Below are 27,357 nucleotides of genomic sequence, written 5' to 3' on the forward strand. Positions count from 1 at the left end.
TGGCCCTCAGCATACATTTTGGCCAAGAGTGTATTCAGCCCATGCTGTGGTATACCTGTGCTTTCAGCTCCCTTGTGGCACTGTGCCAGGTCAAACCTGGAAGAAAAGCCAAGATCAGGGGTCACCACCACCATGGCCTTTATTGTGAGACACAGGACAGAGAGCCATGGGGTCACTACTGGTTTTGAAGTCTTCTGCAAAGGCAGAACCTGTCTCCCTGGTGCTGCTTGAACCACATCCAGGATATTCACGTTGAGCCCCTAAAACCCGGGATTGCCGTGGAGCAGCCAGACAGGCTGGTGAGAGAACCTCTATGGAGCTGGTAGGCCGTGGCACTTGGAGCAGCACCAGGAAGAGATTGTGTGGGGTTTGAAGGACCAGTTTAGCCCCACAGGACCATGGGTTGTCCCACTCTTGGCTCTTGTTCACTTTGGTTTTCACACTTCTCCCAGAGTAGGACAGATAACCTGGGCTCCTGAGAACACTGGATTTTAGAGCAGTTTGAGACTTCCCTGACCAAACAATGTGGGTGTTTGTGCTACCCCACTTTCCTTAGGGCTACCTGAGGGGACAAGGGAACCTGGATAGGACAGCTATTCTCTTCATCCTTGGCAAGAATGGATGGGTGAAGTCCTGGTGCCTCTGCTCTGGTCTGCAAACTCAGGCTGTGATTCCAGATAAGTTCCTGCACAAATGTTGGGCAGAGGGTCAGGTTCCCATTTCAGTGCCTGGCCAAAATTTGGAAACAGTCCAGCCTGTGTTCTCCAGCCACAGAAGACCCTTGGGGTGGTTTTTCAGGGGAGTGAAGCATCTTGGGGTCACGCCAAAACCCTTTTATTTCCTCTTGCTTCCACTGTTACTGATGAAGGGCTGTCCAGGGCATTGAAGTCCCATCCAGAGACAGGCTGTGGTCACGCCCCTACTTGAAATTCCCATAGGTTTCAAATGAATTCAAGTAACTGAGGGCTAGTTCATAGCAGAGCCCATACTGTTCCTGTGGATAAAAGGATGCACATGAGACTCAGGTGGACCAACACCTGCAATGGCATGTCAGCATTGGTCTCCAACAGCTTCCTGATGCAGAGCATGCCAGACACAGGTATAATCCACCCTCCTCCTCCCAGCTGGAGTCCACCTTTCCCTGCTGAGGAATCCAGGCAAGTGCTCCAGGAGCTGGGGGGCTGGACTACACCAGCAGTGGAGCCAGCTGGTTTTGACAGGAGAGCCAGTCTCCACAGCACAAAATGTTGAGCAGCCAGGAGGAGCAGAAAGGGGCCTCTCATCATGCAGGATGCTTTGGCACCTGTTCAGTTCTGCAGAACCTGACACTGAGGGAGTGGGCATGTCCCAGCAGCAGAAAATGGGGTTCTCAAAGATCTCATCTGCACCTGGCCTCAGGATGACCCGAGCACAGAGGAGCTAGGGCAGCTACTCGGGCAATCCAAGATATGGCTCTTGTTTTGGTGTTGCAATCTCAGCAGGGTTTGAAGTCAGCACCTACCACATCTTTAATGAACTGTCTCCGCCGCCTCTTCAGCATCCTTACAGCCTGGGATACATCCACTATCCCCTCACTTTGGATCTGCTCACACAGGAAACTAGCAGCACAGAAGATCCCACTCCGGCTGGCTCCATCCCTGTGGAGGAGGGCAAGGGGAAGTTCATTTGCTCTGGGATCAGGTGGCCGGCCTGAGCCTCAGAGGTGTCCCCTTAGACCCCCACGCTCTCAACATGACCTTGGCCACAGATCCCGCAACCCAACCTTCCTCCACAGGGAAGCCTTCCTCCCTTAACATAGCTGAATTCATATCCATACATCCACCCGAGATGCAGCTGTGACCAATTTCAGTGGCACAGCCTGAGCTGTGTCCAGCTCTTTGCCATGGCTGCTCCTCCAGGACACATCACTCACCAGCAGGTGACAAGGATATGTCCGTCTTGGCTCTGCCGATGGTGTGTCTCCACCTTCCCTAGCAAGCTGATGATGGTGTCAGGGTGTGGGGGCAGATGCTGCTGCATGGGCCAGTCTGTCAGTTGATGTAACTGGATTTCCACTGCAGATTTCTTGGGCTAGTGGGGGAGAAAGACAGTGGGCTGGGCAGAGCAGTGACCTATTGGCTTCATGGAGAGAAGGGGAGGGACAGTGCATGCCAGCCCTGGCTCAGCCGTGCAAACTGGCTCAAGGAAGCAGTTCCACAGTGGGACACGCCACTCCAGACTTTGCTCTTCTCCACCAAGTGCTCTGAGACTGGCAGATGGACACAGGACAGGAGCTGAGCACCAGGTGCTGCTCAGACTGACACCAGTCCTGTGTCCAGCTGCCTGCAATAAATCCCGTTCCATGTACCACCGAGATGCACAAACTCCATCCACAGATACTGTCCTCCAGTTGGAAAGGCACAAAAAACCACCTTTGAGTTGTACCTCTGCCTGCAGCCTCGCTGTCTTGGGATTGGCCTCTCTTCCACGGCAAAAGACTCTGCTCTGGCCAGTGCTTTGCCAGGACCCCACCAGAACCCTCTGCCATCTCTAGCTGTGACTTTAACCCCAAATTAAAGCCTGTTGACAGCTGGTCCTCCCACCTCTTGCAAAAGTTCTTCTCAAAGGAGTTTGACATCTCTGAGCAAAGGGCCCACCTGCTGCCTGTTGCTGAGCACAAGTGTCCAAGTGGTGAAGCCAGCCCCAGGCTCCTCTGCGATCAGCTGGACATGGAATCGGCCATAGTCATCCTCGCCCTGGGTGGGCCAGAACTGCACATATGTCTGGGGAGAGGTGCACAATCACACATGGCCCCACCTGCACACAGGGCAGAGCTCAGCACCTCACGTGGGTGGGCTCACACCAGCCCCTCGCCCATAAGCCACATGTACACATGTGTCATGTCTCTGCCAGACATTTGCTGGGCACCAACCCAGAGCTGCAGCCAGAAAGTAACACTCCATCAGAGGGCACACCTGGGCAGGGGTAGACAAAACCGGAGGGATGCTCACTTGCAGTGAGACTGAGGCCAGCCCACTGCTGTGGCACTGTGGTGCTGGGACTGTCCTCAGGGCTATCCCAGCGGGAGCCCCACAGGTACTGGTGCAAGCAGGGCTCTCATGACAGGATCCATACAGGGACAAAGGCAGAAATCACACTGCTCGGCTCCACAGGGAACCAGGAGAGGGGAGAGCTGTGCTTGGGCTGCTGACCTTGTCCAGCTCCTGGAGTTGATTCAGCACAACCACTGATGTGCAGGTGTAATCCCAGACCAGAGCCCAGAAATCCACCAGCGTGGTGGGGAAAGGCAGCTGGGTGATGATGATTCTCTCCTCCTCGGTGTACGTCTGCAAAAGACAGGATGGTGCATGTGGGGGGAGAATCCCACAACCCCCGAGAGCCCTTCCTAGGGCAGGCACGGCTCCCTACCGCCCCGCTGAGATGGAGACGACACAGGCCACCCCAGCCCTGCTCAGAGCAGCTCAGGTTAGCGCCCCGCTGCCCTCTCAGCTCGTCACAGCCGGGCTCAGCTCCCGGCAGGATGTGGCGGCACAATGCCGCTGCGCTGCCCGCACAGGCAGGGCTCTGCCGATGGCGGGGGCCATCTCCTGGCGGCAGGGCCAGCTGTGCAGGAGCCCGAGGGCTGGGACACCTCATCCCTGCGCGGGATGCTCCAGCCTGGCCTTGGGCGGGGGAGCGCAGGCGGGTCCCTGCAGCCCCGAGCAGCTCCCGCTCTGGCGGCTGCCGGAGCCTTACGCTGGCAAACACGGCGTTGATGTAAGCTGGAGAGCCGTCTGCGTTCACCGAGGACATCAGGATGGGCCGGCAGGAGTCGGCTGCAGGGGCAAGGAGCAGAGGGAGGGAAATGATGGGTCATTCTCTCCCTGTAGAGAGGCAGGGGACTTTCCCTGCAACAGATAGAGTCATCGTAGCTCCCTGCAGCATGGGCTGGAGAGGACTGAATGGACAGGCACCACCACACCCATGGCTGTGGCAGCTCAGGGCACCCCGATGTGGGACATCCAAAACCCCGTGGCTGGGAGCACAGCAGATCCACCCTCCTAATCGCTCCCTGATGTGCCTCATCTGAGGTTCTCCACTGTGAAAGTTTAGACCAGGGGCATATTTATCCCAGGCTCAGTAGGAATCAGCCTAATATGTACTTATTATCTACTAACCAGAATGGCTGGACCTTGGGCAGAACCTGCCAATGTCATGTGCTGGGAGGGAAGCAGCAGGAGAGCATTGTTCCCCTGCATGCTGCTATCAGGCACTGGGTTTTAGAGGAAGAGGCTGCCCAGCCCTGGCAGTGTTACCTGGCAGGATCCCTGGCTTGCGGTTCTTAGGTTGGTTTCTGGGTTTCTCTGCTTCTCTGCATGGCAGGAGCTGGAACAACTCAGAAAATCTCTGCAGGGCCTGTAGAGATGATTCACCCAAGTCAGTCCTGCCTGTCAGCACCTCACCTTCTTGATCCACTCCAGAGAAATGATCCCCATCTCCATCCCACTGCTGGGGAGGGGAGCAGGGAGTGGGTTGGCATCACAGATGAGCCCTCACAGCACAAAGCACAGAGTGCACCATCTCCTGGTGGTACCTTGAACTCCTTCTCTAGGACACTGTTGTGGCCTGAGGTCTCAGCTTCTCCAAGGGAGTGGACGAGGGTGGCGATGCTCTCCAGTGGGACCCCGGTGCTGCCGCAGAGCAAGCCTTCGAGAAGCGCCTCGTACAGGAAGCTGTACTGCTCCTGTGTGAGGACATGGGTCAGCTGCATGGTCTGGAGCTAGTCCAGGAGGAACCCTGGAGCTCCAGATCACCAGCTGTCATCAAACTGTGCCAGAAGTGAGCCAGGTTCATCCTTCACCTTCCTGCTGCGGATCCCTGAGGCCAGACACTTCTCATTGCAGGCAGCCCTGCTTTGGGACACAGCCAGCAACTTCAGCAACCCAGACAAGATCATCTTCCTGAGGTTTAATGCTCCCTCTCAGACCAAACCCCTGCTCTGGGGAAGGCAGCCTGGAAAATCTGTGGACTAATCAGACCTCATACAAGCAGCTGGTTGGTCCAGCCCAACCTAGTTTTCTCCCAAGGGACCCAGCAGTAAGCAGATCACCTAGGGACATAGACCCTAGGCCAGGACACTGCTGCCCAGGAGATATCAGGAGGGCAGACATCCAGAAAGCCTGAGGGACAGGTGGACTCTCATTCACTATCCTTGCCTACAAGACAGCCCTTCTGTACCATGGTGACCAATGCACACAAATGCTGCTGATACCTCAGAGGGCCTCAGGAAAACACAGATTCCAACTAGGTTTGAACACAGCAATGAAGAAAGATCCTTCAGTCTCCATCACCTCTAATCCCTGTGACTAGATCACGAACAGCATGGCAAATACGGCTTTGCATGCCATCTCTGGGAAGGGTGATGTTGACAGCAAAGGGTTAAAAGCAAAAGAATGGCTTTTCATTCAGGAGGTGCAAGGTGGATTCTCTCAAGTGAATTTACAACTAGGAATACCAAGGTGTGGAAAACGGCAGTGTGAGAAATCCTATCCAATGTTATAAACAGTCTACTGCTGTTTATCCTCTGTCTGCTTTGGGGAGTAGAATCTGTGAGGAAAGAATGTAGGTGTTTACAGAGACCTGGAGGCCATTGTCAAGGACATGGCTGAGCTCCCTGTTTTGGGAGAGATAAATGCCAGAGGTCATAAAAACACAAATGAGATCACAGCCCAGCTGGTAAACTATACATGCACAGGCCTTTGTTAAATGGATGAGAAGAGCAGCTCCACTGCCACCCAGGATGGACTGAACCTGATGGTGCTGGTGTTCCCACTTACGTGTTACCTCCTGGCATCCTCCAGCTAGCTTTGGGATCCTCCAACTAGCGAGGTAATGAAATGAATTTACTCTTGGCGTTTCAGCCATGGTTTAGTGGTTGCTCTGGCCACCTGCCTGTGTCGACTCCCGCAGGTGGGAACTGGATCTGCAGCCCGAGATGTGGAGGGCACAAATACCTCTCCTCACCTTGGTCTGCACCATGCTGACCCGCTGCTCCCGCAGCTGCTGCACACAGTGAAACACATCCACCTTCCCCTCAGCCTTCCCCATCTTCAGGAGGAAGTCCAGGGCGATGAAGGTACCTGTGCGCCCGATCCCTGCGCTGAGGACACAGAAAGCTGTGGGTGAGTGCTGCCCCTGCCGCCTATGCCCCAGCACCCAAAGCCCCCCAGCCCCGTACCTGCAGTGCACCAACACGGGGCCAGCAGGTGCTTCCAACACCCTCTTGTTCACCACCTCCACCAAGCACAGGAGCTGGGATGGGTTTCTGGGCACCCCATGGTCTGGCCACAGCAGGTAGTGAAACTGCTCCACTGCTCTTGGGAGAGCACAGCCTGCCTGCAAAAAAGGGAGACAGGGCTGGCAACAGGGAGCTGGAAACTTTCGTGAAGTGACTGCATGCCAGCAAGGAGGGAGCAGTGGAGAAAATCACTTCAGAGGGGCAGCAGCACAGAGCGCTCCCTGCAGCACCCACACCATAAGGACTGCTCCACTATAGCCCCTCAGACGGTGAAGGGCAGGTTCATTCACCACACAGCCACACAATTAATTTTGTTCTCTGCTTCACCGTGCTGTGAATGCAAAGCAGGAAAAGCAGCTTGTGCCCCAGGGGAAAATGATAAAAACCACAGCTTAGGGTATTTCCAGAGTCATCAAAAAGCCCTGGCTTGCCCAGAATAGATATACCCTAAGGCTGTTACTACACTAACGTGAATGTAGTCACTTGTTACTAGCCCATTGTGATTTTCCCTAAATATCACATTCACTTGGCATGAACTAATGCTACGTCTTACCATCAGGTGCTCTTGGAGCTTTAAGTTTCGGCTACATATTGCTCTGGGCAAGACAAGAAAGGACAGGAATATGCATAACTGCAATTTCTTTATATCGTACCTGTTTTCCCTCCCTGCAGCTCCTTCAGTTTCTGCCCTTTATCTGAGCTGTAACTTCAGCAGGAACACATATCTTGGGAAATGACCTTATGTAGGTTATCTTAAACTATTAACTACCTGTCCAGGTTTAGGACTACAAGTGACCAAGGACCTTTAGTGTGGACCTTCTGCAGATTGATTCAAGTGACAGGCACCTGTCCCATCATCCTTGATGCACTGAGATTCCATTTTATACCCTTTATCTGCTTTTATACCATTTGTAATCACCTCGCCCAAGCACTCAAGAATCTACAATATTCCCATGTGCAGCGTCAGTCCAGACTCACCTGGGGTGACCACTGGAGCTGACTGCCTGCCTTTGCCTGGCACAGAAGCCTGGGACTGATGCCCTGGCATGGATTCCATTTATAGCAATGTGCTAACACCAGACCTTCTTATGCTGGAGACCAGGCAGGGCTCTCCACAGGGTCCATGTCTGACAGCTCCCACCAGCTGCTGGAACCCAAACACATCCTGCATTCCCACCTCAATTCCATGCCAGGCTTACTTTCTGCAGGCAGAAGATGCGTTTGACAAGGCCTGTGGTGGTCCAGGTGTTGTTGAGTGTCACGGTGAAGTCGCCGTAGACCTGCTCCTGCTCTGGCCAATACTGCTCACACTTGATCTGTCAACAGCCGTGAGACCTCTGGGTACAGGCAAACTTACAAGGAGAGTATTGGAGGGTGCAGAGCTGCTGCCTGCCTGCACTGACAGCTGCACTGGGAGCACAGCAGGTGTGGAAGCCTGGCTCTGGCAATGCCCAAGCTGAGCATGAGCTGAGAGGTTTTCTCTACCTTGTTCTGCTCCACTAAGCCCGTCAGCATCACAATGACTGAGGTCTTCTCCTGCCAGACCATGTGCCAGAAATCCACCACTGTTCCAGACAAGGGGCCTTGGAAATGAAGAGGAGAGCCCTGTGCCAGTGTCCAAGCCATGGGGGTGTGTTCCCAGGCACAATTTGAACATTCCCAGGTTTTCCTCTGCCCAGACACAGAGGCACAGCCAGGGGACATCAGCACCTGACAGGGGTTCTGGCCGTGGCAGCTTCATCACCAGGTCAGAAATTAGGACAAGGAGAAGGGAGAGAAGATGAGCCCAGGACATGTCAGGGATTCACTGCTGCTTTAGGGGCTCCTGCATGCCGGCCCTTGAAATGAGCTGCTCCCACATTTGGGGCCCTATTTTCCAAAGAGCATTTCTGCAGCTCCGCAGGGAGCCAAGACCTCCTCATTGCATGCTGCACAGAGCAGACAAACTGTATCTGAGTGCACTGGGTGCAGACATCCCAGGCATTTGCAGGATTCTCCCTGTCATACCAGCTGCCAAAGGGAACAAACTAGGCTTGTGAGTGGAAGGACCATGTCCCCATACCAGGCAGTGCAGCTCCAGCTGCTGCCAAGCTACCACTGAGGCTTTCCATGCCCTGCAGCAGCTCAGGACAGAGACCTAGAGGATACAGGGACATGCAGTGAGTCGTTCACAGCTCCCTGGCTGCTACCCCAGTTCCTCATTTCCCAGATTGCTCAGGGCAGTGAATGGCATCTCCTCAGGATGAAGTTTGGGAACACCTACCTTGAGCTGCAATGAAGAAGCGTGGACTTCGGTAGGTCTGCAGGGGAGAGATTCAAACATCTCTGATCACATGAGTCAAATGTTTAACAGGGAATGAAATAAAGCATCCATCCCCCAGGCACTGAAGCCCAGAGCTCTCAGCACAGCGGGTCCCACAGCATCTCTCCTGGCCAGCACAGACAGTGGGTACCCAGGGGCTGCATCTCAGTTCCTGTCCCCTCACAAAGGTCCCTTTTTGTTAGAGATGAGAACTGCACACAGACCCAGAGTACTCCAGGCAGCTCAGAGAGGACTCAGTGAAATCCCAAGACCTGCCAGCTAAAGGGCAAAAAGTGCCAGACCTCAGGGTCCCCAGTGTGAGCAGGACTGTCCTCACCCAGCACAGCCAGGCAGCTTTCCTACCCTTCCCAGGATAACAATTCCTCACTACCCACATCCACATAGCTGGCATTGATGTAGCCGTTCCCGGTGTCAGAGGGCTGCAGAACCACACGGCAGCGATCATCTGAAAGAGAAGGAAAGTGGACTGATGCTTTAGGGCAGCGACAAGGAGACTGATTAAGGGGGAAGGTGTAATTTATTAAAGTCTGTGATTGTCTGTTGTCTCCTCAGCAGCACCCCAGGCCTCAGGACATGTTCAGGGTTAAAGAACAGCTGATGAGACAAAGGGTGACATGGCACAGCAGGAAATGCAATGGAATTTTAGGGAAGATTATGAAATTGCCAAATGTACACACCATGTGGGCCCAGAGGCGCTTTGTAGTTTAAAAGAAATTGGGTCACTTCCACTTTCCCACAAATACTTGCCTCTGGAAGGGACATGGCAGTGTTCAGCAATGACTAGCATCAGGAACAGCTATATGATGTTTGATTAAGTTTGTAGGAGGATTTGAAGAGCAGAACAAGGATGCTCCAACAGGGTATAAAAGAGTGGGGCCAGAAATCCCGCTAGGTTTCAGTGGCCATGGAGGATGAGATGAGTAGCTCAGTATTTCTGAAGTGCTGGAGGGGCACCTACACCAGCCCAGCATCCTGTGCTACCCCAGACAGCTCCAAGAGCCTGAGCCAATCCCTGGAGAGCTCTGCTTACACGGGATGATGCTCTTATAGCGGTTCTTGTTTTGATTGCATAGTTCCTTCCCAGCATTGCAGGGGTGTAACAAACTGGAGGACAATTGCTGCAGAGGAAGAAAACAAGCCCACTCAGCACTGGGATGTATTCTGGGGCTGGCCAAAGCCAACTGCATCACACACCCAGGGAAGGGCTGAGGAGTTGGCAGTGCAGCCAGGTGGGAAAGCAAAGCTAAACCAGACCTGATACTCTCTAAGAAGCCCAGCACCATGCCTGTCGACTGATTCATCATCTGTCTGCTCTGCCTCTATTTCTTCCCTCTTAAACATCTTCAGAGCCTCCAGCAGTTCTTCCACTGGGATCTGTGTGTTTGGCTTGCGTCCATCTGCAGAGACCACAAGGACAGGATTTCATCATCCAGCTGGTGCTAACCTGGCCAGCCCTGGAACTCTGCAGCTTGGACTGAGATGGCATAACAGCAGCCAGGGCTTCTCCCTAGACAGGTCCCTTCTCCTTGGAGTGGTCCCTTTCCCTGTGCCAGCCAGCTCTGATCACCTTGGGTTCCTGCAAGGAACTTGTGGAACCTGCAATCATCCTGCCTGTGCTTTTTACAGACAGCCTGTCCAGACAAGGAACACAGGGCCCTTGCTCACACTTTACCTTTTTGACATCCTCTCAGGGGTATAGTGCTGTTGTTGTCCGAGGCTTTTGAACTGTTGTGCTTTAGCCTGCAAAACAGCAAGTCATGTGCACTGACCAGCAGAGCAGAGAGACAGAGGAGAAGCTGTTGCCTATCTAACCACCCTGCCTCATCTCTGCCTCCACTTGGACACTCCCTGCCCCTGCAAGCTGCTGAATGCCTCACAGAGGGCAGGACAGGTGAGGCTCATACTGACCTGAAGACCACAAACAGCAGCAAAATCCCCAGAGCCAGGAGTGCAAGAGTCGGTGCTACTGCCAAAACCACCAGTTTCCTGTCCAGCAGAGATGATGGCTCCTGCCCTGCAAGCAGCACAGCCCAGGCTCAGGCTCCTGCACAGCCTGAACCAAGCATCCCACAGGGACATGGAGAGAAAAGCAACTTCCCTTGTCTGCCAACCTGAGTTTTGCATTAGAGCAAAGCTGAGCTGGGGCAGAAGAAGGTGCTTGCTTGGTGTGATACCCTCTGTTGTGGACCCTGTGTCCCTGAAGGCCCCAGGCAGTACCAGAGCCTGGTGAGGTATTTGCATTTAGGTGGCACATGCAGCAGGGGACTGCTGGGGCTAGGACTAAATACGTGGTGATGGCAGGGATGATGTGCGATGCCCAGCGGCCACTGGGCCCACACATACAAAAGTGTCCTGAGGATGCCCAAAGCCCATCTACCACACACAGCCTCAAGATCTGGAGAAGAACCGTGAAGACCAAAATACAGCAGTATCCCACTGCATCTGTCCAAGGCCAGCTCATTTCCAGGGAAGCTGCCAGGCTGGCAGAAGGGAAGATGCTGGAGGGAGGCTTGGGCAAGCACGAGCGAGGAGACACTTACCCACAGAGAAGCTGTAGCAGACACAGGTGAACTTCTCAGCCTGTTGGAGGAGACAGGAGGGAGAGCTGAGGCCACTTTGTCCTGCCTGGGGGCAAAGGTCCCGGCCCGCGAGTGAGCCGGCCGATGCCCCCAGGGACACGGCGGCGGCCAGGCACGGGAGGGAGAGGATTGCGCTGTCCCAGGCAGCCCGGCCGCAGCGAGGGGCCGAGCCCCGGGCGGCGGCAGCCCCGGGGAGCCGGAGCCCGGCCTCGGTACCTGCGGCCGGAGGCGGCCGAGGCGCAGCAGGGCCGTGTAGTCCCGGCCCGGGCGGAGGGCAGCGTTGTGCTGGCCCGGGCCGCGGCTGCCGTCGCCCAGCACGAAGTCGGTGGGGGCGGTGAGGTTGAGGAGAGCGGCCACGTAGACGCTGGCGTTGGAGAGCTGCGGCCGGCCCGAGCAGATGGCCTCGATGAGCGAGGCGTTGTGCGTGGCGGCCACGATGAGCTGGTGCTCCCTGCGGGGCCGAGAGCCGGTGGCAGCGGGGCAGGGCGGAAGGGAGGCGTCCGCAGCCGGCGCCGGGCTGGGGAGAGCCGTGCCGGGGCTGCCGAGCTGCGGGGGCTGCGCTCACCTGGCTGCCCCGGGGGCCCGGCCGAGGGGCCGCAGGGGGAGCACGGCCGTGCCTCGGGCCGGGGCGATGTCGCGCACGCTGCGGCAGCCGCTGCCCCGGCGGCGCGGGGTGTCTGCGGGGGAACGGCCGGGGAATGAATGAGCACCGGCACGGCTGTGCCAGGAGCAGGGGCGGCCTCGGGCGGCGCAGGCAGCCGAGCCCGGCCCGTCTGTGCCCGGGCTCCCGCCACGGCCGCGCAGCGCGGCTTACCGGAGCTGTCGCTGTCAAAGTCCCTCATCAGCGCGGGCCCGGCTCCGGCAGCCGTCAGCCCCTGGATCGTCACGGTGTAGCTGCTGCCGGGGCTGTGCTCCGGCAGCCGCTGCTCGGTGACCGAGCCATTGAGGCGCAGCCGCTCCGTCTCCAGCACGCTGCTGTCCCCCGCCCTCCGGGCTGTGATGCTCAGCTGCGGACAGGAGACACAGCTGCAACCCGCGGGGACCGGCAAAGTCCTGCCAGCCTTCCCTTTCCTTCCCTGGGCCTGCCCCGGCTCGGGAAGGCTCCGCAGAGGAGCGGGCAGGAGCCGCAGCCCCATGCGGGCTCCTCAGAGCGGAGGAGAGGAGAGGAGAGGAGGAATTGGGAGCCAGCGCTCGGGACGTGTGAGCAGCAGCCTCTGCGAGCAAAGGGCCGAGGCTCTGCGGAGGGAAGAGGGGGGCTGTTGGTTTGCAGGGCCGTAGATTCATGTACTGAGCCTGAGGACAGGTCACCCCAGGTGTATCGCAACACCGAGGCACCGCGGTCACATCCTCCGCCCGAGGAAACTAAGCTTCTCTTTTCTCTGTGTAAAGTTGGGCTCTGAAGGCTTTCTCTAAGAGAAAAGGACAACGACTAAAGGTTCCATAACTAATACAGATGAAGGGTGCCCATTTGCCCATGCGTCATCTGAATTTGTCGTGAGATCCACGGCCATTCTCCCCTGCTGACACAAACAGATGCTGGGCTTATGCACAAGTGAAGACAAGTGGAAGTGGAAAAAAAAGGATTCTATTCATGCACATGGGTGTCTGGGAGCAGGTAGCCAGATGAACAGGCTCCCGGCATTGTCAAGAGCTTGTCTGAAAGCTTCTCCAGGAAAGAGCTAAGGAAAGGCTTGCAAGGTCCCTGTCACAGCGTGGGCACCTCTGTCCTCAGAGAGGACCTAGAGCATGCTGAGAACAATGTCACCAGCACACACAGCCCCTGCCACTGCCAGAGAGCAGGGTTTTGCTGTGGAACGTGTCCCAAAGCCAGAGACAGTGGAGATGCTTGTAGGCATGCATTGAGGAAAACTCAACAGAATGGTGCAGCTCTCTGGAGAAGGGGCTTTCAGGAGGGGCTTTCAGGAGGGGCTTTCAGGAGGGACTTTCAGAGGATTTGTCAAACCACAAGTTTTTCTGTGGCAAGAACCAGAAATGAGTAGGCAAGAGGCGCAGGAAACCCTGGGATGCCCCGCCAGAAGACACGTCACCATGTGTTGCACACCAGCCTCCAAAAGCCAACGCCAAAGCAGAGCAGAGCCAGGAAGGAAGCCCCGAGAACATGGAGCTCTCAGAGCTCTCTGGGCATCTCCAGAGCATGAGGAATGTTGAGAATGAAACAGAAAACGCTGGTGCTCATCAAGGCCAGAGATTTACTGTCTGGGAGCTGTGGCTCATGCCAGCTGTCCCTCGCTCACACTTCCCATTCTGCCTGCACAGAGCTCCAGGCCGGGAGCCGAGGCTCTGCCCTGGTCCCTCGGTACCTGGTATCCGATGATCTCCCCGTTGCAGGAGGGCAGCGAGTTCCAGCGGAGAGAGCCCCTGTCGGCATCCAGCCACAGCTGCTGCGGTTTGTCCGGCACTGGAAGCACACAGTGGGGTCACACACGGGGCCGTGAGCAGGGGCTGAGCAGGAGGAGGGTGCAGGCAGCTCCTGGCCGTGGGACAGGCTGCAAAAGGGACTCCCTGCAAAGGCTTTGTCCCCTGCAAAGGCCCTATGTGCTGCAGCAGTGGGAAGCACAACAGTGTGGTGGGGAGTGGGACAATGAGGACAGGACGTGCCCTGCCCAGGGCTCTCCCAGCCCCTTCCCCAGAGCTCCACAGGAGCCAAGCAGCCCTGATGCCAGGCACATCCCTGCAGGGAGCAAATGATCAGGCTGAGCTGGCAGGTGGTGGGCACATTGATCCAGCTGTGACACAGCTCTGGACTGCTCCTCGTCTCCGGTATTTCTGTGCACATACCTGTTTCCTCTGTCGTGAACAACCATGAGAAAAGGGTTGTGTTGGGGGGCAAGTCGATGGTGACACTGTACTCAGTGAAGGGCTGCAAAGGGGAGCAGGTGAATGTTCCCTTCTGGCCATGTAACATCTGCTCTCCCTTCACCTCCTCAGCCTCACAGGGAGGGGAGGAAGGCGCTGCCAGCCGGCACATGGCCCTCATGCCCTGGCAGGCATCAGGGAACCTGCAGGTCCAGTTCAGTTTGATGCTGGTGCTGGAAATCTCAAAGGTCTCAGGGTCAACCTGGAGGACTTCTGTGAAGGAAGAATTGCCAGAAGGTCACGTTATTCCCTTCCCAGCCCAGGCATGCAAGGATGCTGCAGTCAAACAACCTTGCTCATCACCCAGCCCAGTGGGAGGGAACGTGAGACTGAAGGTGGTCACTCCCAAAGGGGAGCAGGAGGAGTTTGGCATCATGATGCACTAGGAAACTGAATGTGAACCACTGGGTGAATGTCTCCAGTGACACAACCATACCTGTTCAGCCAAACATCAGGATATTCTGGGAGGAACATAGGGAAGCCTGGAGAGTGTGTCCCCAGCTTGGTCATCAGAGCTCACAGGCAGCAGTAAAAGGGACCCAGCCTCTCTCAAACCCTTTGAGCTATGTGGCTGCAGTCATCCTTTGGTGCCATAGGAGAGCACAACAGGAGACATTTTATCCTGGCCTGGAAGCAGGAGTTGCTTCCACAGGCACCATCCTTTCAGTGCTGGGCCCAAGGAAAAACACTGACCTTCCCATGCTGTCCCCCCTCAGAGATGTTCTCAGGATCTCCCTCTGAAAAGGATTATCCTTCTCCTGATCCCTTACTTACTGATGCATTTCAGACTGGACTGAATGGGGACCCAGGCACCTCTGGAGTCTCTTCCATGCCAAAATCTTTTGTACACAGGTGTCACATGATCATAGTACTGGAATTCACTCTGACATTTGATTTCAGTGAAGGATGGCTGGAAACCTTCAGGGCAGCTCAGCATCACTTCATCATCCACTTCATAATTCACCTGGTCTGGTGCCAGTTGGAGTATGGAGTCCCGTGGGGGCCTTTGGCACCTTTTTGGGAGAGCTGAAAGAGGGTGTTATTTGGGCTGGAGGTGAGGAGATGAGATATGGGTGAGAGGTGGGAGACCAACACCCAGCAACCCCTCCAGCCTCTGAAGGGAGTGAGGGTGACACATCCATCTGCTGGGATCTGACCTGAGGGCAAACCTTGTTGGAAGGGGTGTTCCTTGTGCTTCAAAGTGTGAAGGATCACTCATCCATGAACCTGACTTATCCACTTCTGTCTGTGGACACCCATCCACCTCCCACAGCCCAAAGCAGGGATGTTCCCATCTCATCTCTCCCTGCCCATCTCTCCTGAGCACACTGCCATGTGTTGCCATGCCCCCACTGAGCACAGCTCTGTCTCTGCCTGGGACAGCTCTGCATCCCCGTCCCCTGATGGATGGCATTGCTCCTCCCCCAGGTCCTTCCCGTGCAGCCTCCTGTCCCAGTGCCAAGGGCTGAGCCAGCTATGCACTATGAGGACCCCTTCATTCCCCTCTGCTCCAGCTCCTGCAGGTGCACAAGGTGTCCCCAGGTCCCTTATCCATAGGCCAGCAGGGGAACAAGCAGACCTGTGCATTCCAGGGTAGCACTGGGAGGCACAGCAAAGATAATGGAACTTCCACGGGCACCTGGGTGGCAGCCTCAGATCCTGGACTGGGAGCCCCAGACCTGGCCTGCTCAGGAACCACTGCAGGAGATTTCAGCTTGGCTGTCTGTTTCTACCTGGTCTGTTGTTTCCTGCCTGGGTTGTCCTTTTCAGCAGTTTGCACAGGCAGCACAGCCCCAAGGAGGGTGAAGGTAGCAGGGAGACATGGGAGAGCTGCTGTAGCCTCACTTACCCATACACAGGACATCCCTCTCAATGAGTGTCCAGGCACCTGTGCTGTTCCTGCCCCACCAGGCACCTACATAGACTGTTTTTCCAGAGTTCATTCGCTGGAATTCCTTTGTACATTTGACCTTAGGGAAGGATGGCTCAAGATCTTTGGGGCAGGTCAGTGTCAGTTCTGCATTCTGTAAGTATTCAGTTTCGTTCTCTGAAAACTGAAGTCTTGAATCCCACTGAGGTTTTGGGCATTTTGCTGTCAGGGAGAAAGTGTGAGAGTCCTTCTCAGTGAGGGAACGCTCAGGCAGGAGAGGGACCAAGGCTTTTCCACGATGAGCTGTGGTTCATGTCAGCATTCTACACCGTGAGGAAACCCAAGAGCAGAAAAAGAGCATGTGCCTGGGCAAGGAGGTGATACAGGACACTGGGAGAGAGGTGAAAGCTGAGGCACTGGACCTGTCCCCCTCCAACTTCCCCATGACATACAACTCAGGAATAGATAAGGAAGAGATGCAGGGACAGAGAAAACCTGTCCCACATTGAAGGCTTCTAACCCTCTCCATCTTGAGGACTGCTTGCAGCTGGGACCTGAGTGAGCTGTGCCCAAGGTGTATCAGATTTGGCAGGATGCCCAGGTCCCCTCCACAGCGAGAAGTGCATGTTGCAGGGGAGACCTACTGGTTCCCAACTTACCCATTGCGCAGGTCAGGTTCTCTGCCAACCTGTGCCATGTTCCCCGAGTGCCCAACACATCCCAAGCATCCTTCCAGCTTTCACATCTGATCACAGCAAGGGGAGAAGTGTCATTCATAAAGCAGCTCAATGTCACCTTTTCCTTTACCCAGTAAAATCTCTGGTTTGGGCTAAACTGGAGCTGTGAGTCCCACTGGGGCTGCTGGCATCTCTCTGCAGAGGAGAGGAGAAGGAGCACATGTAAACAGGATGGGAAGAGGTCTTCTGGGATATCTTTTGCTCTGATTTTGACAGGGCCCATCTCCTTTGGTTACTACATGCAACTCCTGATCCCTCTCTTGCAGCCTAGAACTGAGTTATTGGTGGCAGCAGACCACCCAAGAGCAGTCCCATCCGTGCCTACCACACTCTTGCAGGCTTCCCGACTCAGGCTCCATTTGGACAAGGCTGGGCAGAATTCCTCCCCAGTCTTCACACGGAGCTCCATCCCCTCCCACCACCTTGGCCATACACCCCATCATTGTTTGAAGGCACAGGGCTTACAGTAGCCCCCCAGCGCAGGGACTCTCATTCCTGCCTTTGAACCCCTCCCAGGAGCACAGAGCCCAGCAGGTGCCTACAGCAAGGTGCTGAGACAAAAAGAGCATTGTCACTGCCAGGACATGGGGGAAAGCCAAGGCGTCCAGGTCTCCCATGCCTGCACTGTCATGTGCATGACCAGGTCACAGAGGGTCTGTCACCAGCTCAGGACCCTGGGTCAGGGTGGTGCAGGGCTGTGCTTACCTTTGCAGCTGGCAGTCTCATTCCACAGGATCTCGGCCCCTCTGGAAACGCATTGGATCTGTGGCACAGATGGCGCAAACTCCCCAGCACAGCTGAGCTGCACCACTTCATCCAAGGCATAGCCATCGTCCTTTCTTGGGCTAAACCTCAGCTTGCGGTCCCAGTGAGAGGGAAGTTTACATTTTCCTGTGTGCAAAGACCAGGAGGCAGAGCCTGAGGGTCCCTGGGCTCCAGCAGCATCCTTGAGGATGAGGGTGTTCCATGCAGAGGGGGGCCAGTGGCCCTCTCTTCAGAGGGGTGGCAGAGATGGCACCTCCCAGGATGGCCCCATCCCCCGGATGCTTTATCCCTCCCCACAGCCTCAGGGGCAGTGCAGGAGGGTTATCCACAGGCCCTCCTGCCCACCCACTGCTGCGGAGGCACCCCAGCCAGAGGGATCCAGCAGCCTGGGGGGTGCTGCTCTCTCCCACAAACACAGGGGCTGTGGGAGTGCACCAGGGTGTCTGCTGGCACCACTCACCAGCATTCCTGTCATTCTGCTGGACACGATCTGCTCACACCCACACGGACTCTTGTTTGCGGCAAAATCCCACTCAAGTTGCCACTTTGCTTTTGGTCTGGATGTTACACTTGTTATTTCCTCTTCTCCATCCCTCTCACAAAATGTCTGCTGGCTCCTAGGAGCAGCTACCTCCCATCCCATACACCTCCCACCTTCACCCAAGACGAGTGACACCCCCTCATCTGAGCTGGCAGGAGGGGCTTGTCAGGGACTCCATGTAGGTATTTCACCAGCTGCACCTTTGGTTGTGTTTTGCAACATGTAGGCTGAGAAATTGATTGAAGTAAATCTCCATATTCGTTTTTACTAAATTCTAGACAGGAGTGCTGCTGGCTGTCTGCATGGCCCTAATTTGGGTCTTTACCCTCTGATCGAATCCACAAAGGAATTGTAACTCTCTTTGAGTGTTCCTCTACCACAAAAATTTAGCTGTAGCTACCCAAACTTTGTCCTGAGTTACCAGGGTGAAGTCAGGCAGGCACAGAAAGTTTGCACCAAGTCCTACAACACCTGAGTGGCATCGGGACTCCCCAGGAAACCTCTGCATACCTCATGCAATAGTGGACCTCAGCACCTGCACCACCCCAGACAGAATGAAGCCCCTGACAAATAAGTGGGAAAAAAAGTACTCCCAGACTGGCAAATTGAGCACTTCAATCAGGTGAGAGCTATTCATGAAATAATTTCTCATGTTCTAATTTGCATTTCAGGGCCCCAAATGGTGCCCGTATGGAGATTATTCATTGATAGGTATTTCTTTGACCCTAGAGTCACCACTGAAAGTGAACTATAGTTTCTTCAAAAGACATGTGGGGCCTGGCCTGAAGCAAGAAGCAGTTTGAGGGGATGGAAATTCTTCAGTGGAGGCAGCCTTAGGATCTGAGGGGGCTGTGAGTGCTCAGGAGCGTGGCTGGCCTCTTCCACATTGCCCCACTCTTGACTTCAGTTCAAGGGTGTCTCACCAGTTTTCCTTTTCCACACTTCCCTGTAGCTGTGAGAGCTCCCAGAGCACTCAAAACCCACTGGCAGCGCCACACATGGCAACCTGCTGGGCAGGAAACCAGGAGGAAAAGAGAAATTCTCCTTTGCAGGCACTCTGCTGATGCAGGTGCAGATTTCAAGAGGTATCTGGGACAGCTTCTTTCCACAAACATGGATATTCTGCTGGCAAGGTGGCAGAGCTCTGCCTTGCTTCCAGCGCTCCCCGAGTCTTTTCACAGGGCAAAGCTCTTACTGCTGAAACAACTGTGAATGAACCTCTCTAGACTTACCAGGCATCCTTGCAGAGGCCAGGGGTAACTGTGTTTGAAAAGCCACATCTCATGGTTGCTGGTTTAGAGGTGCAGTACAGTGCAGACTTATTGTAGCACAAGTGGGGGCTAGTCTTAGTTTAAAGTTTGTAATTCTTCCTTGTACTAAAAGGTGCTACTTCTGCAGAAATGAAACTAGGCATATTTAGAATTATGCTAATTATTGTTTACAGGCACTTAGGATTCATTCAGTCTTTCATAGAAGCATAGAATGGCTTGGGAGGGAAGGAAGATCCCTTAGTTCCAGCCCTCCTGTCATGCACAGGGACACCTTCCACTACAGCAGGTTGCCCAAAGCCATCCACAGTCTGAACACCTTTTTGAACACTTTCAGGGACATCCACAGCTTCTCTGGGCATCCTGTGCCAGTGGACATCAAAATATTGTGAGTGTGACCATCCAGCTAACTCCTCCCTCCCCAAGTGGTCCATCCATCAAATCCACACCTTCATAGTTTGGAGATGAGGATGTCATGCAAGATGGTGTCAAATGCCTTGCACAAGTCCAGGTGGATTATGTCAGTCGCTCCTCCCTTATCCACAAACACTGTCACTCCACCGTGGAAGGCAAACAAATTACTCAGATATGATTTGCTATTTGTGAAGCCATCACAAATAATTTCCATGTACCTTAGAATAGTTTCCAGCAGGAACTGCTCCATGATCTTGTCCCTCACCAAAGGGAGACTGACTGGCTTGTAGTTCCCTGGGCCTCCCTCATTTCCTCTTTTTAAAAAGGGGGTTGTGCTTCCCCTTTTACAGTCGGTGGGAGCTTTACTGGAAGTTGCCTGCTACAGCTTCTCAGCTATGATGGGTAATGTCTTTGCCTCTTCCTCCACCCTCAGGACCCACACATGCATCTCATCAGGCCCCATGAATTAGTGGACCTTCAGGTACCTCAAATGGTCTCGAATCTGGTCTTTTCCTACAGCAGGATGGTTTTTATTCTGCCCGTCCCTGCTTTTGCCCCCTGTAACTCAGGTTACTTTTCCTTGGTTTTGGGCACAAGAAAGTAGGTGCTGTGTAAGATTCCTGGGCTGGAATCCCTGTGAAGGGATTGCATGAGCTCAGCTGGCATAACAGCCACATATTTCTGACTAGGCTGTCCACCTTCACCAGGACTCCAGCAAATCATTTCTCTTAGACCTGGGCATTTATCAGACTTAATCCTTTGCCAGTAACATCAGCCTCTTCTCTGTTATCTTTTTTTTCAGGTGAAAAGGCCTCCACAGATGTGCAGACCTGATCCAGGGTCTCCTCAGTGTTCCTGTCAGTGTCTGGGGAGCTGGAATGTTGGGATGCTGCTGGGATGCAGCACAGATTCCAGAGCAGCCTCCGGCAAGGGTGGACACATGAAACGTGCTTCTGCAAAGACCACACGTGTGCCAGAAGTGTGTCAGTGGCCACGTCTGTCCTTTGGACACAAAGACTACGCAGGAGAGCAGTCCTTCCGGCAAACCCTCTTGCTCCCTCCTTTTTTCTTCTCTGCCTGCAGGGCTCCCTGCAAGCAGCAGGGGGATTTCTGTCCTCTGCGATTCATCCTTTCCTTCCCAAGCCCTCTGAGCTGTCTGATGCCATGTGTTTCCTGAGAGGAGCTAAGAAGAGCAGACACTGTTTACCACTCTTTTTCCAGTTGCACTGGAGAGTTGCACTGCAAGCCATTGAGAACACAAACAGCATCTCTCTGAATCTGGGAATGGAGGTGATTGCCCCTAGTTTCTTAATTCCTCACAGGCTCTCCTGCACCCTTTGCCCTGCCAAATGTGCCCCTGTTGTGCTCAGGGGCAGCCAGAGGCAGATTCAGCACCCAGGTCCAAGCTGGGCATGGACCATGCTGAGCAGAGCCCAGGGGCTGGGTGGGAGAGATCAGAAAAGGCAGGCGGAGCCCACAGCTCATTCCCATACTCAAAGAATCCAGTGGCTGGAGTACCACTACAGGGAATGCACCAGCATCAGAATCCTGGGAGTTATCCAGTTATCCTGGGAGTTAAGAGTGCCTGTCAGAGGGATGGGTATGGCAAAAAAAGCTTGCTTGCCTTGCAGAGGGACAGTGTACACCAGCAGGACAGCCTGGGGGACTGCCAAAGCCTATTTACCACCTGCACACAGAGCACCCTGCCAGCAATGCCCAAATATCACAGCCCCTTCAGGGCTTGCCTCCTGCCCACATTCCTGAGGCTGCAGAGGAGCTGAACTCCGTGTCACAGCACTGGCACCATCTGCATCCAGGCATCTGCAGCTGCTCAGAGTCCCTCCTGGTGGCATTTCTGATGATTGATTGACAGTAAAGCCTAGAAAGCTCTGCTTCTCTGCAGAATGGGGAAGAGAAGACACTTTCAGTCCATGCCTGTTTTTTGTCTCAAGAACATTGCTGATTACAATCCAACTCAGCCTCACATCTGCGTTAAGTCCAAGCCTGTCAGGCATGCAATTAGCACTTGAGACTTGTTGGGAGAAATCAATCCATGGCTGCTGTGTGCAGTCAAGATGCACAGGCTGGGAGGGACACCACTGTGCTCACCCTCCCTATACGCCTTTCCATATCCATTCCATAAAAATTGCCAGGGGAAAAGGGCACCTTGGAGCAAAAGAGCTCGTGCTCTCACCCAGGGTGGCTTTTTGTGTGCTTTGGAGGTGTCCATGGGACCTCCACTGGAGAAGTGGAACACCCCACTTGTGCAAAGCAGTCGGATGTATTAGGGGGCTGGCACCCTGATGGAGAAAAAAGAGTGCTCAGACAGAAAGGGGGAAGAAACGCTCAGCTTCCAACCTTGCTGGGATTAACAGCAGGTGGGAGAGTAATGGAAGAGTTCTCAGACACTGTTTTTACCCTGAACAGCGGTATGCAGAGAGCCGCCCACAGGCTCGCCGCCCCAGCTAGAGGAAGGAGGCTGAGTCAAGTGAAATTTCAGCAAGGAAAATATGGTGTAGATATGACCAAATAGGCACCTTTTGTAGCATGCAATGTGTGCTCACTGTGAAATGGGAAATACTGAATGCCAAAATCAGGAGCGGTAACAAAAGGTTATTTCTTTTTTTGCCTCCTAAAGGCAGATATTTACTGTTTTGCTTTTTTTCCTAGTTGATGCGATTAAATTAATACCCTCCTTGCTGATATTGCTATTGCCCATGAATATAGAAAGTCTTTTTCAGAAATATCTGGATTGCTGGTCCCTGCTGCAAGGAGTTGTGAGCCTGGCAGGCTAAACAAAACCCCAGTACAGGCCAGAAGGGGAGGGTCAGGAGAAAGGAGAAACAGCTATGCTGGTAATTCAGGTCAGACTCCTGGGTTCAGCCCTTTGCTTAACAGCAAAAGGTGTCCTTTCTTACACTATATTATCTCACACACAAAGAATAAAGGACAAGGTGAAATCTAAGAAGCAGTAGGCGAAGTTCAACCCTTTTGGCAGGGCAGCTCAGCAGCTGAGAGAGGTGACAGCAAAGTGCACTGCAGTCTTGCTGTGTTTGATGCCATGTGCTTGCTGAGAGAGCTAAGAAAAGCAATCACTCCTTCCACCAGTGGAGAGTTGTACTGCAGGGCACTGGGAACACAAGCATGGGCCTTAGAGTATCTCTCTACTCCTCACTAGCAACCAAAGCTGCTGAGTGGGTCTTTAAGAGTGATGGAGCACAGAGACCTTGGTGAAGCTCTGCTTGGGAGTCATGGCAGGGAAAGGGGGTGGCAAAACAAGTCACTGAACAAGGCAATGTGGGAAGATCTGGGACGTGGTGGCACTTTAATCTGTAGTGGTCCACCAGGTGCTAAAGGACATCTGACACCTGTCTAAGAGCAGGAGGCAAAATTCGTGTTTCCTGAATCTGTGCTCTGGTGATGGGAAGTGAAAGCATGGTGGAGCACACAGTTCACCACCCCTAGGGTGTCAAGCCCCAGGCACTCCTTTGCAGTGTCTCTTAGCACTCATGTTCCCCATAGGCTCTATTCTAGGCACTGTTTGGAATTCAGCTGAGACAAAACCTTTCAGATTGGTTGTGGCTTAGTTTTAGCTACCAGCCTCTCACCCCCTGGTCACTGCAGCTGTGCTCCTTGTTAAAACTTCTTGTCAGCTGCCACTAGATCACTACAGCGTCAAGAAAGGCTGATGAAAATGGGGTCAGGGCCAGCTTGTATCCCAGACCCTTCCTCTGCATAGAAAACATGCCCTAGAAGCTTCTCCACCTGCCTTCCAGGTGCACTGGGACTGTAAGCTGTGGAGAGTTTTGTACAAGTATGGCATTTCAGGGAGGAAAAACGCCCTGTGAGAGCAGCACAGCAAGACAATAAGGTGACAACAGGACAATGACACAACACACCCTGTTCGGTGCACGGCGTTCCCGTGATGGGGAGAGCAGAGCAGCAGGGCCAACCACATCCTGTGCCTGTGGCTGCACTGCTGTTCCCTGCACTGCTGTCTGTGGCACTGTGCACGCCAGGGGTGTGGGATATGCTCATGGATCCCACCCTACTGTTCCCTCTCTCTGTCCAACAGCTTTACCCTGTCCCACTGTCCCACTGCCACTGTCAGCCCACTCCACCCTAGCAGGGATGGGAGAGACCCTCCTGCCTCACTTGGGCCATCTTCCTTGCCCTGTCCCTCTGCAAGAGAAGGACCCTGACCCATCAGGTTGGACCTCAGCAGAGGTGCCAGGATGGGATGAGCCCACATGCTGAGGATGCAGGCAGGGCTGCTCACAGTGCTGGGTGCGGCCACCACATGTTTTTGTCTTGGTTCCTCTTTTCACAGGCACCAAGGTGCAAACTCAGCAATATCATCTCTGTCACAGGCAGCCCCAGACTCCTCTGGGGATGGCTGGGTGACTGAGATCTGCAGAGTGTGACAAGAGTCTGCAGGCCTACAGGTCCCTGTTGTATCCCACTGTACATAACACAGACAGATCCTGGTCTTAGTGTGTACCTGGAAACCTGGAAACCTTTACTAACAGGAAAGCTACACAACGCTTGGACATGGTTGCACATGTTGGCCTAGGAGAACAGCTTCAGCAGGGATCTGGGCAATGAAAAGACACTCTGGGCAGGAGAATATACTCTGTTAGAGAGTAGCCCTTGTTTTTTGAGTGGCAGTGTGCTGTGCTTACACTCCCTGCAACCACACAGATATATTTTCCCTGGAAACAGGCTCCCGTGACACCTCACACATAGCACAGACCCTGATGTCACTTCACATCAGCAATTAAAGTTTCTGATCCCATTCCCCGTGCTCTGTCACAGCCACTAGATCAACTGTTTTCTCTAGCCTGCATCCACCCAGATACAACACCACAGTGGACTGGGATGACATGATTAGATGTTAGTTTAATTATTTTTATCACCTAGCTCCAAAATACTCCAATTCAGACAGATCCAGAGCAATGCAAGGTCACAGCTCCTGGACCCACAGCTCAATTGCCAGTCAGTGCAGCCTCCTGGGAGGACAGATAACATGTGAGCCTGCAAATTCCCACTGACTCTGCTGGCATCATAGTGTGCAGCCAGTGTAGGAAGAGCCCATCAGAACCCTGGGGGTGCCCTCCTCCTTCCAGCACCAAGGAAGTCCATTAAAGAGCAATCCCAGAATATTATAACTCCTGCCCCAGGCTCTCCTGTACACGCAGGGGCTCAGCTCGTGTCTCCCCAGGTACTCATCGTCTCTGTGGTGAGGACATGGCACCCTGACCCTGTGCAAGGACAGATGGACACCTTGTATTGCCAGCTCCATGGAGGAACACTCCAGACTCTGCAGAGGTTTCCTCAGCACCCCAAGCTTTGCTGCTCTCCATCCCCAAACAGAACTCTGCCTAACCACAGCCCAGCTGGTGGACTCGGGCCCCAGTGTGGATGAAAGACCTCTCTGATGCAAATGCTGTATCCTGCATGCCATGAAGTTGCACAGCAGCTCTGCAAAGTAAAACCTGCTCTTGGGGGCAGAGGAGGGAGCACTGCTTACCTCTTTCCTGGGGTTTTCCATAATTGTTGGGATAGGACTTACCATGATTTAGTGCTGCCAGCAGAGGTGTGAGGAGCAGGAGAAACATCCATTGCAGGGCCATGTTTGCCTATGTTCCCAGCGCAGGTTTGAGATCTCAGCTACACCAGCTGCCTCACTGCACAGCCACCTGATTGTGAGTGGTGCAAGCATGGAAAGGAAACAGGCACGCAGAGAAATCACATATGGTGCAAGAGGCTTCCTCATTGGAGAGGGAAACTCCGCCAGTGTCAGTGCTGCCTTCTTTCTCTTTCAGCTCCATGACCCTTTTGCAACCTTCCTGTCTCTAATTTCTTGTCTAAAACCCCAGATTTTAGGTCTTCTGTCAGGACCAGATATTAACCCAGCTGGGTTACCTCTTTTCCCAGCACAGATTTCAGAAGGACTCATGAGGTGTTCTGGTTCATGGCTGGGCTTTAACAGGAAGATGTGGCTTCCATGCTCACACAGAAAGTCAAGCAGTGACTACATCAGGACAGTCCTCACCTTGTTACTGCCTTGATAAGGAGTGTGATAAAACAGACTTCTGAAGGACACAGGTGATCTTAGTTACCTGGCAGTGTGTGCCATGGATGGGAGAGCCAAGGTTTTGTCAGGAGTGGTTGGGTGCTCAGGGCTGGGCTGAGAACCGATGCTTGGGCAGAAGGGGATGAGAGCCCTGGAGGCCTCGAGCTCATCTGCTGTGGCACATGGTTTTGTCAAAACTTGGTGGGAGTATGAATGACCATGAAGGGGTGGGAGGCCATCTCAGGCAGTGGGGATAAAAGGGACTGCTGGTGAGGCTGTCTGTGCAGCTGAAGGCTGATGGCACTGGCCACAGCAGCAGACCCAACCATCAGAGGAGGTCCAGCACAGGAGCTGATGAATTTGTGTTTCCCCAGACACCTTGCTGAATGTGCCTGGCCTGCATCCCAACTGAAACACACACCTAGGAGAAAAACAAGCCCTCAAGTTTTCTCTGAGGCTTCACAGCCAGGCTGAAGTCCCCTGTGATAGCTCCCCTCTGTTGTGCTCCTCAGCAAGGACAGGTGCTTGCACACCTGGGGTCAGGCTCTGCTTTCTGCTGATTTGCACACCTTGCAACACCTTTATTCTGCAGCATTAAGCAGGCCAGTGCAGAGTGGTCCTCTCCAAATATATTCCCCCCCACCCATCCCCAAAAACTAACCCTGAGCAAATCATGGTAGAATTATTGTTTTCTTCTTTTCTTCCAATATAGGGGCTGCCTGAGGGCAGGCACCCCTGCAGTCTTTCACCTCTCTGGGACAGAGCAGGAGACTGCCCAGCCACATTCCCTCCTAAGCTCAGAAAATCAGTCTCCCTTGTCTGAGTTTCACCTCTTCCTGCAACAGAGCTTGCAGGGCCAGGAGTCCCCACCTCTGTGAACCTGCTTTTTTATTTCCTTTGCTCACATATGAAGCTCACCCACAGAAAGTTCACTGTACTCAAATGTATTTGCCCTGGAAAAGGTGTCCTGGGACTGCAAGTGCAGACAGGCATGGCAGCAGGGAGGTACTTGGGAGGCAGGTGTGCCCTGTCTCAGGCATCTGGGGGGTTTGGGGAGTGGAGGGAAGCAGATGCTGCTCTGCCTCCAGCAACTGCAGCAATTCAGAGGTCTCCTCTCCCTGCCCCTTTGTGCATCTGGGCCTTTCAAGAAAAAGAAATTAAGGCCTATAAATCAAATGGTGTCAGTAGGAATAGGTTTTTCAGTTTGGAGGATCTTTGCAAAAGGAGTAGGAGAATTACCTAAATTAAAAAAGTCTAAAAACATCACATCCATGGTCCCACTCTGCACCATTCCCAGCAGAACAAGGACTCTCAGCTCCTATGTTAACAGTATCTGGCACCCCTGAAAATTCTTCATGGTCCCACATGAAACCTCAAAACCATGGACAAAGTGTAGCCCAAGCAGTTGTCAGGAGGCTCTCTAATTCTTCACACTTCCCCTTGCCCCACATCACAAAAATTCAGCCTTGAGTGTAACCTGGGCTCTGTCAGGGAGGATGGAGGGGTGTTAGAAGACAGTTCTGCTTTCTCTAGAGGGTCCAACTTCTTCTGGTCACACCAGGCAAACCAAAAGCCACACAGGCAGTTGCAGACAGAAGGTCTGGCTCAGCTGGGAGGATGGGCAGGCTGG

The 27,357-nt window shown here is 54.0% G+C and overlaps 1 protein-coding gene and 1 long non-coding RNA gene across 3 annotated transcripts; one reads left to right on the top strand and one right to left on the bottom strand.

Annotated features, from left to right (window-relative positions):
• Positions 1 to 121: 121 nt before the first annotated feature.
• LOC111942227 (receptor-type tyrosine-protein phosphatase T-like) lies at positions 122 to 25,407 on the bottom strand. Of its 2 annotated transcripts, XM_086869901.1 has the most exons (29): positions 25,224 to 25,407; positions 17,369 to 17,554; positions 16,586 to 16,798; positions 15,906 to 16,148; positions 14,831 to 15,082; positions 13,979 to 14,269; positions 13,501 to 13,598; positions 11,994 to 12,186; positions 11,745 to 11,856; positions 11,396 to 11,630; positions 11,141 to 11,180; positions 10,509 to 10,614; positions 10,273 to 10,340; positions 9,855 to 9,997; positions 9,631 to 9,718; positions 8,975 to 9,045; positions 8,541 to 8,577; positions 7,763 to 7,860; positions 7,477 to 7,593; positions 6,218 to 6,375; positions 6,004 to 6,139; positions 4,574 to 4,723; positions 4,296 to 4,395; positions 3,736 to 3,815; positions 3,192 to 3,326; positions 2,637 to 2,762; positions 1,913 to 2,070; positions 1,502 to 1,637; positions 122 to 994 (listed from the first exon to the last, which is right to left on the bottom strand). In XM_086869901.1, exons 1-29 carry the CDS (start codon positions 25,282 to 25,284, stop codon positions 920 to 922), a joined length of 3,906 nt encoding a protein of 1,301 aa, XP_086726027.1. In that variant the 5' UTR covers positions 25,285 to 25,407; the 3' UTR covers positions 122 to 919. The 2 variants fall into 2 exon arrangements, 1 of the variants encoding a protein (XP_086726027.1); XR_015281181.1 differs by lacking the exon at positions 3,736 to 3,815.
• Positions 11,880 to 23,996, top strand: LOC147648574 (uncharacterized). The gene is made up of 2 exons (XR_015281182.1): positions 11,880 to 18,591; positions 20,454 to 23,996. It is a non-coding gene; the product is annotated as an uncharacterized LOC147648574 (long non-coding RNA).
• Positions 25,408 to 27,357: the final 1,950 nt, after the last annotated feature.

This window comes from Cyanistes caeruleus, chromosome Z (genome assembly GCF_971803275.1).
Source record: "Cyanistes caeruleus chromosome Z, bCyaCae1.hap1.1, whole genome shotgun sequence".
Classification (NCBI taxonomy): Eukaryota; Metazoa; Chordata; class Aves; order Passeriformes; family Paridae; genus Cyanistes; species Cyanistes caeruleus.

What these genes read in the sequence shown, in the direction of transcription:
- LOC111942227 (XM_086869901.1), bottom strand. Translation starts at nt 25,284, where the DNA reads ATGGCCCTGCAATGGATGTTTCTCCTGCTCCTCACACCTCTGCTGGCA. An exon ending in GGGAGATCATCGGATACCAG is followed by an intron (nt 12,187 to 13,500) that starts GTACCGAGGGAC and finishes TCCTGTCCGCAG; the next exon opens with CTGAGCATCACAGCCCGGAG. An exon ending in CCCGTGTTGGTGCACTGCAG is followed by an intron (nt 6,140 to 6,217) that starts GTACGGGGCTGG and finishes CTGTGTCCTCAG; the next exon opens with CGCAGGGATCGGGCGCACAG.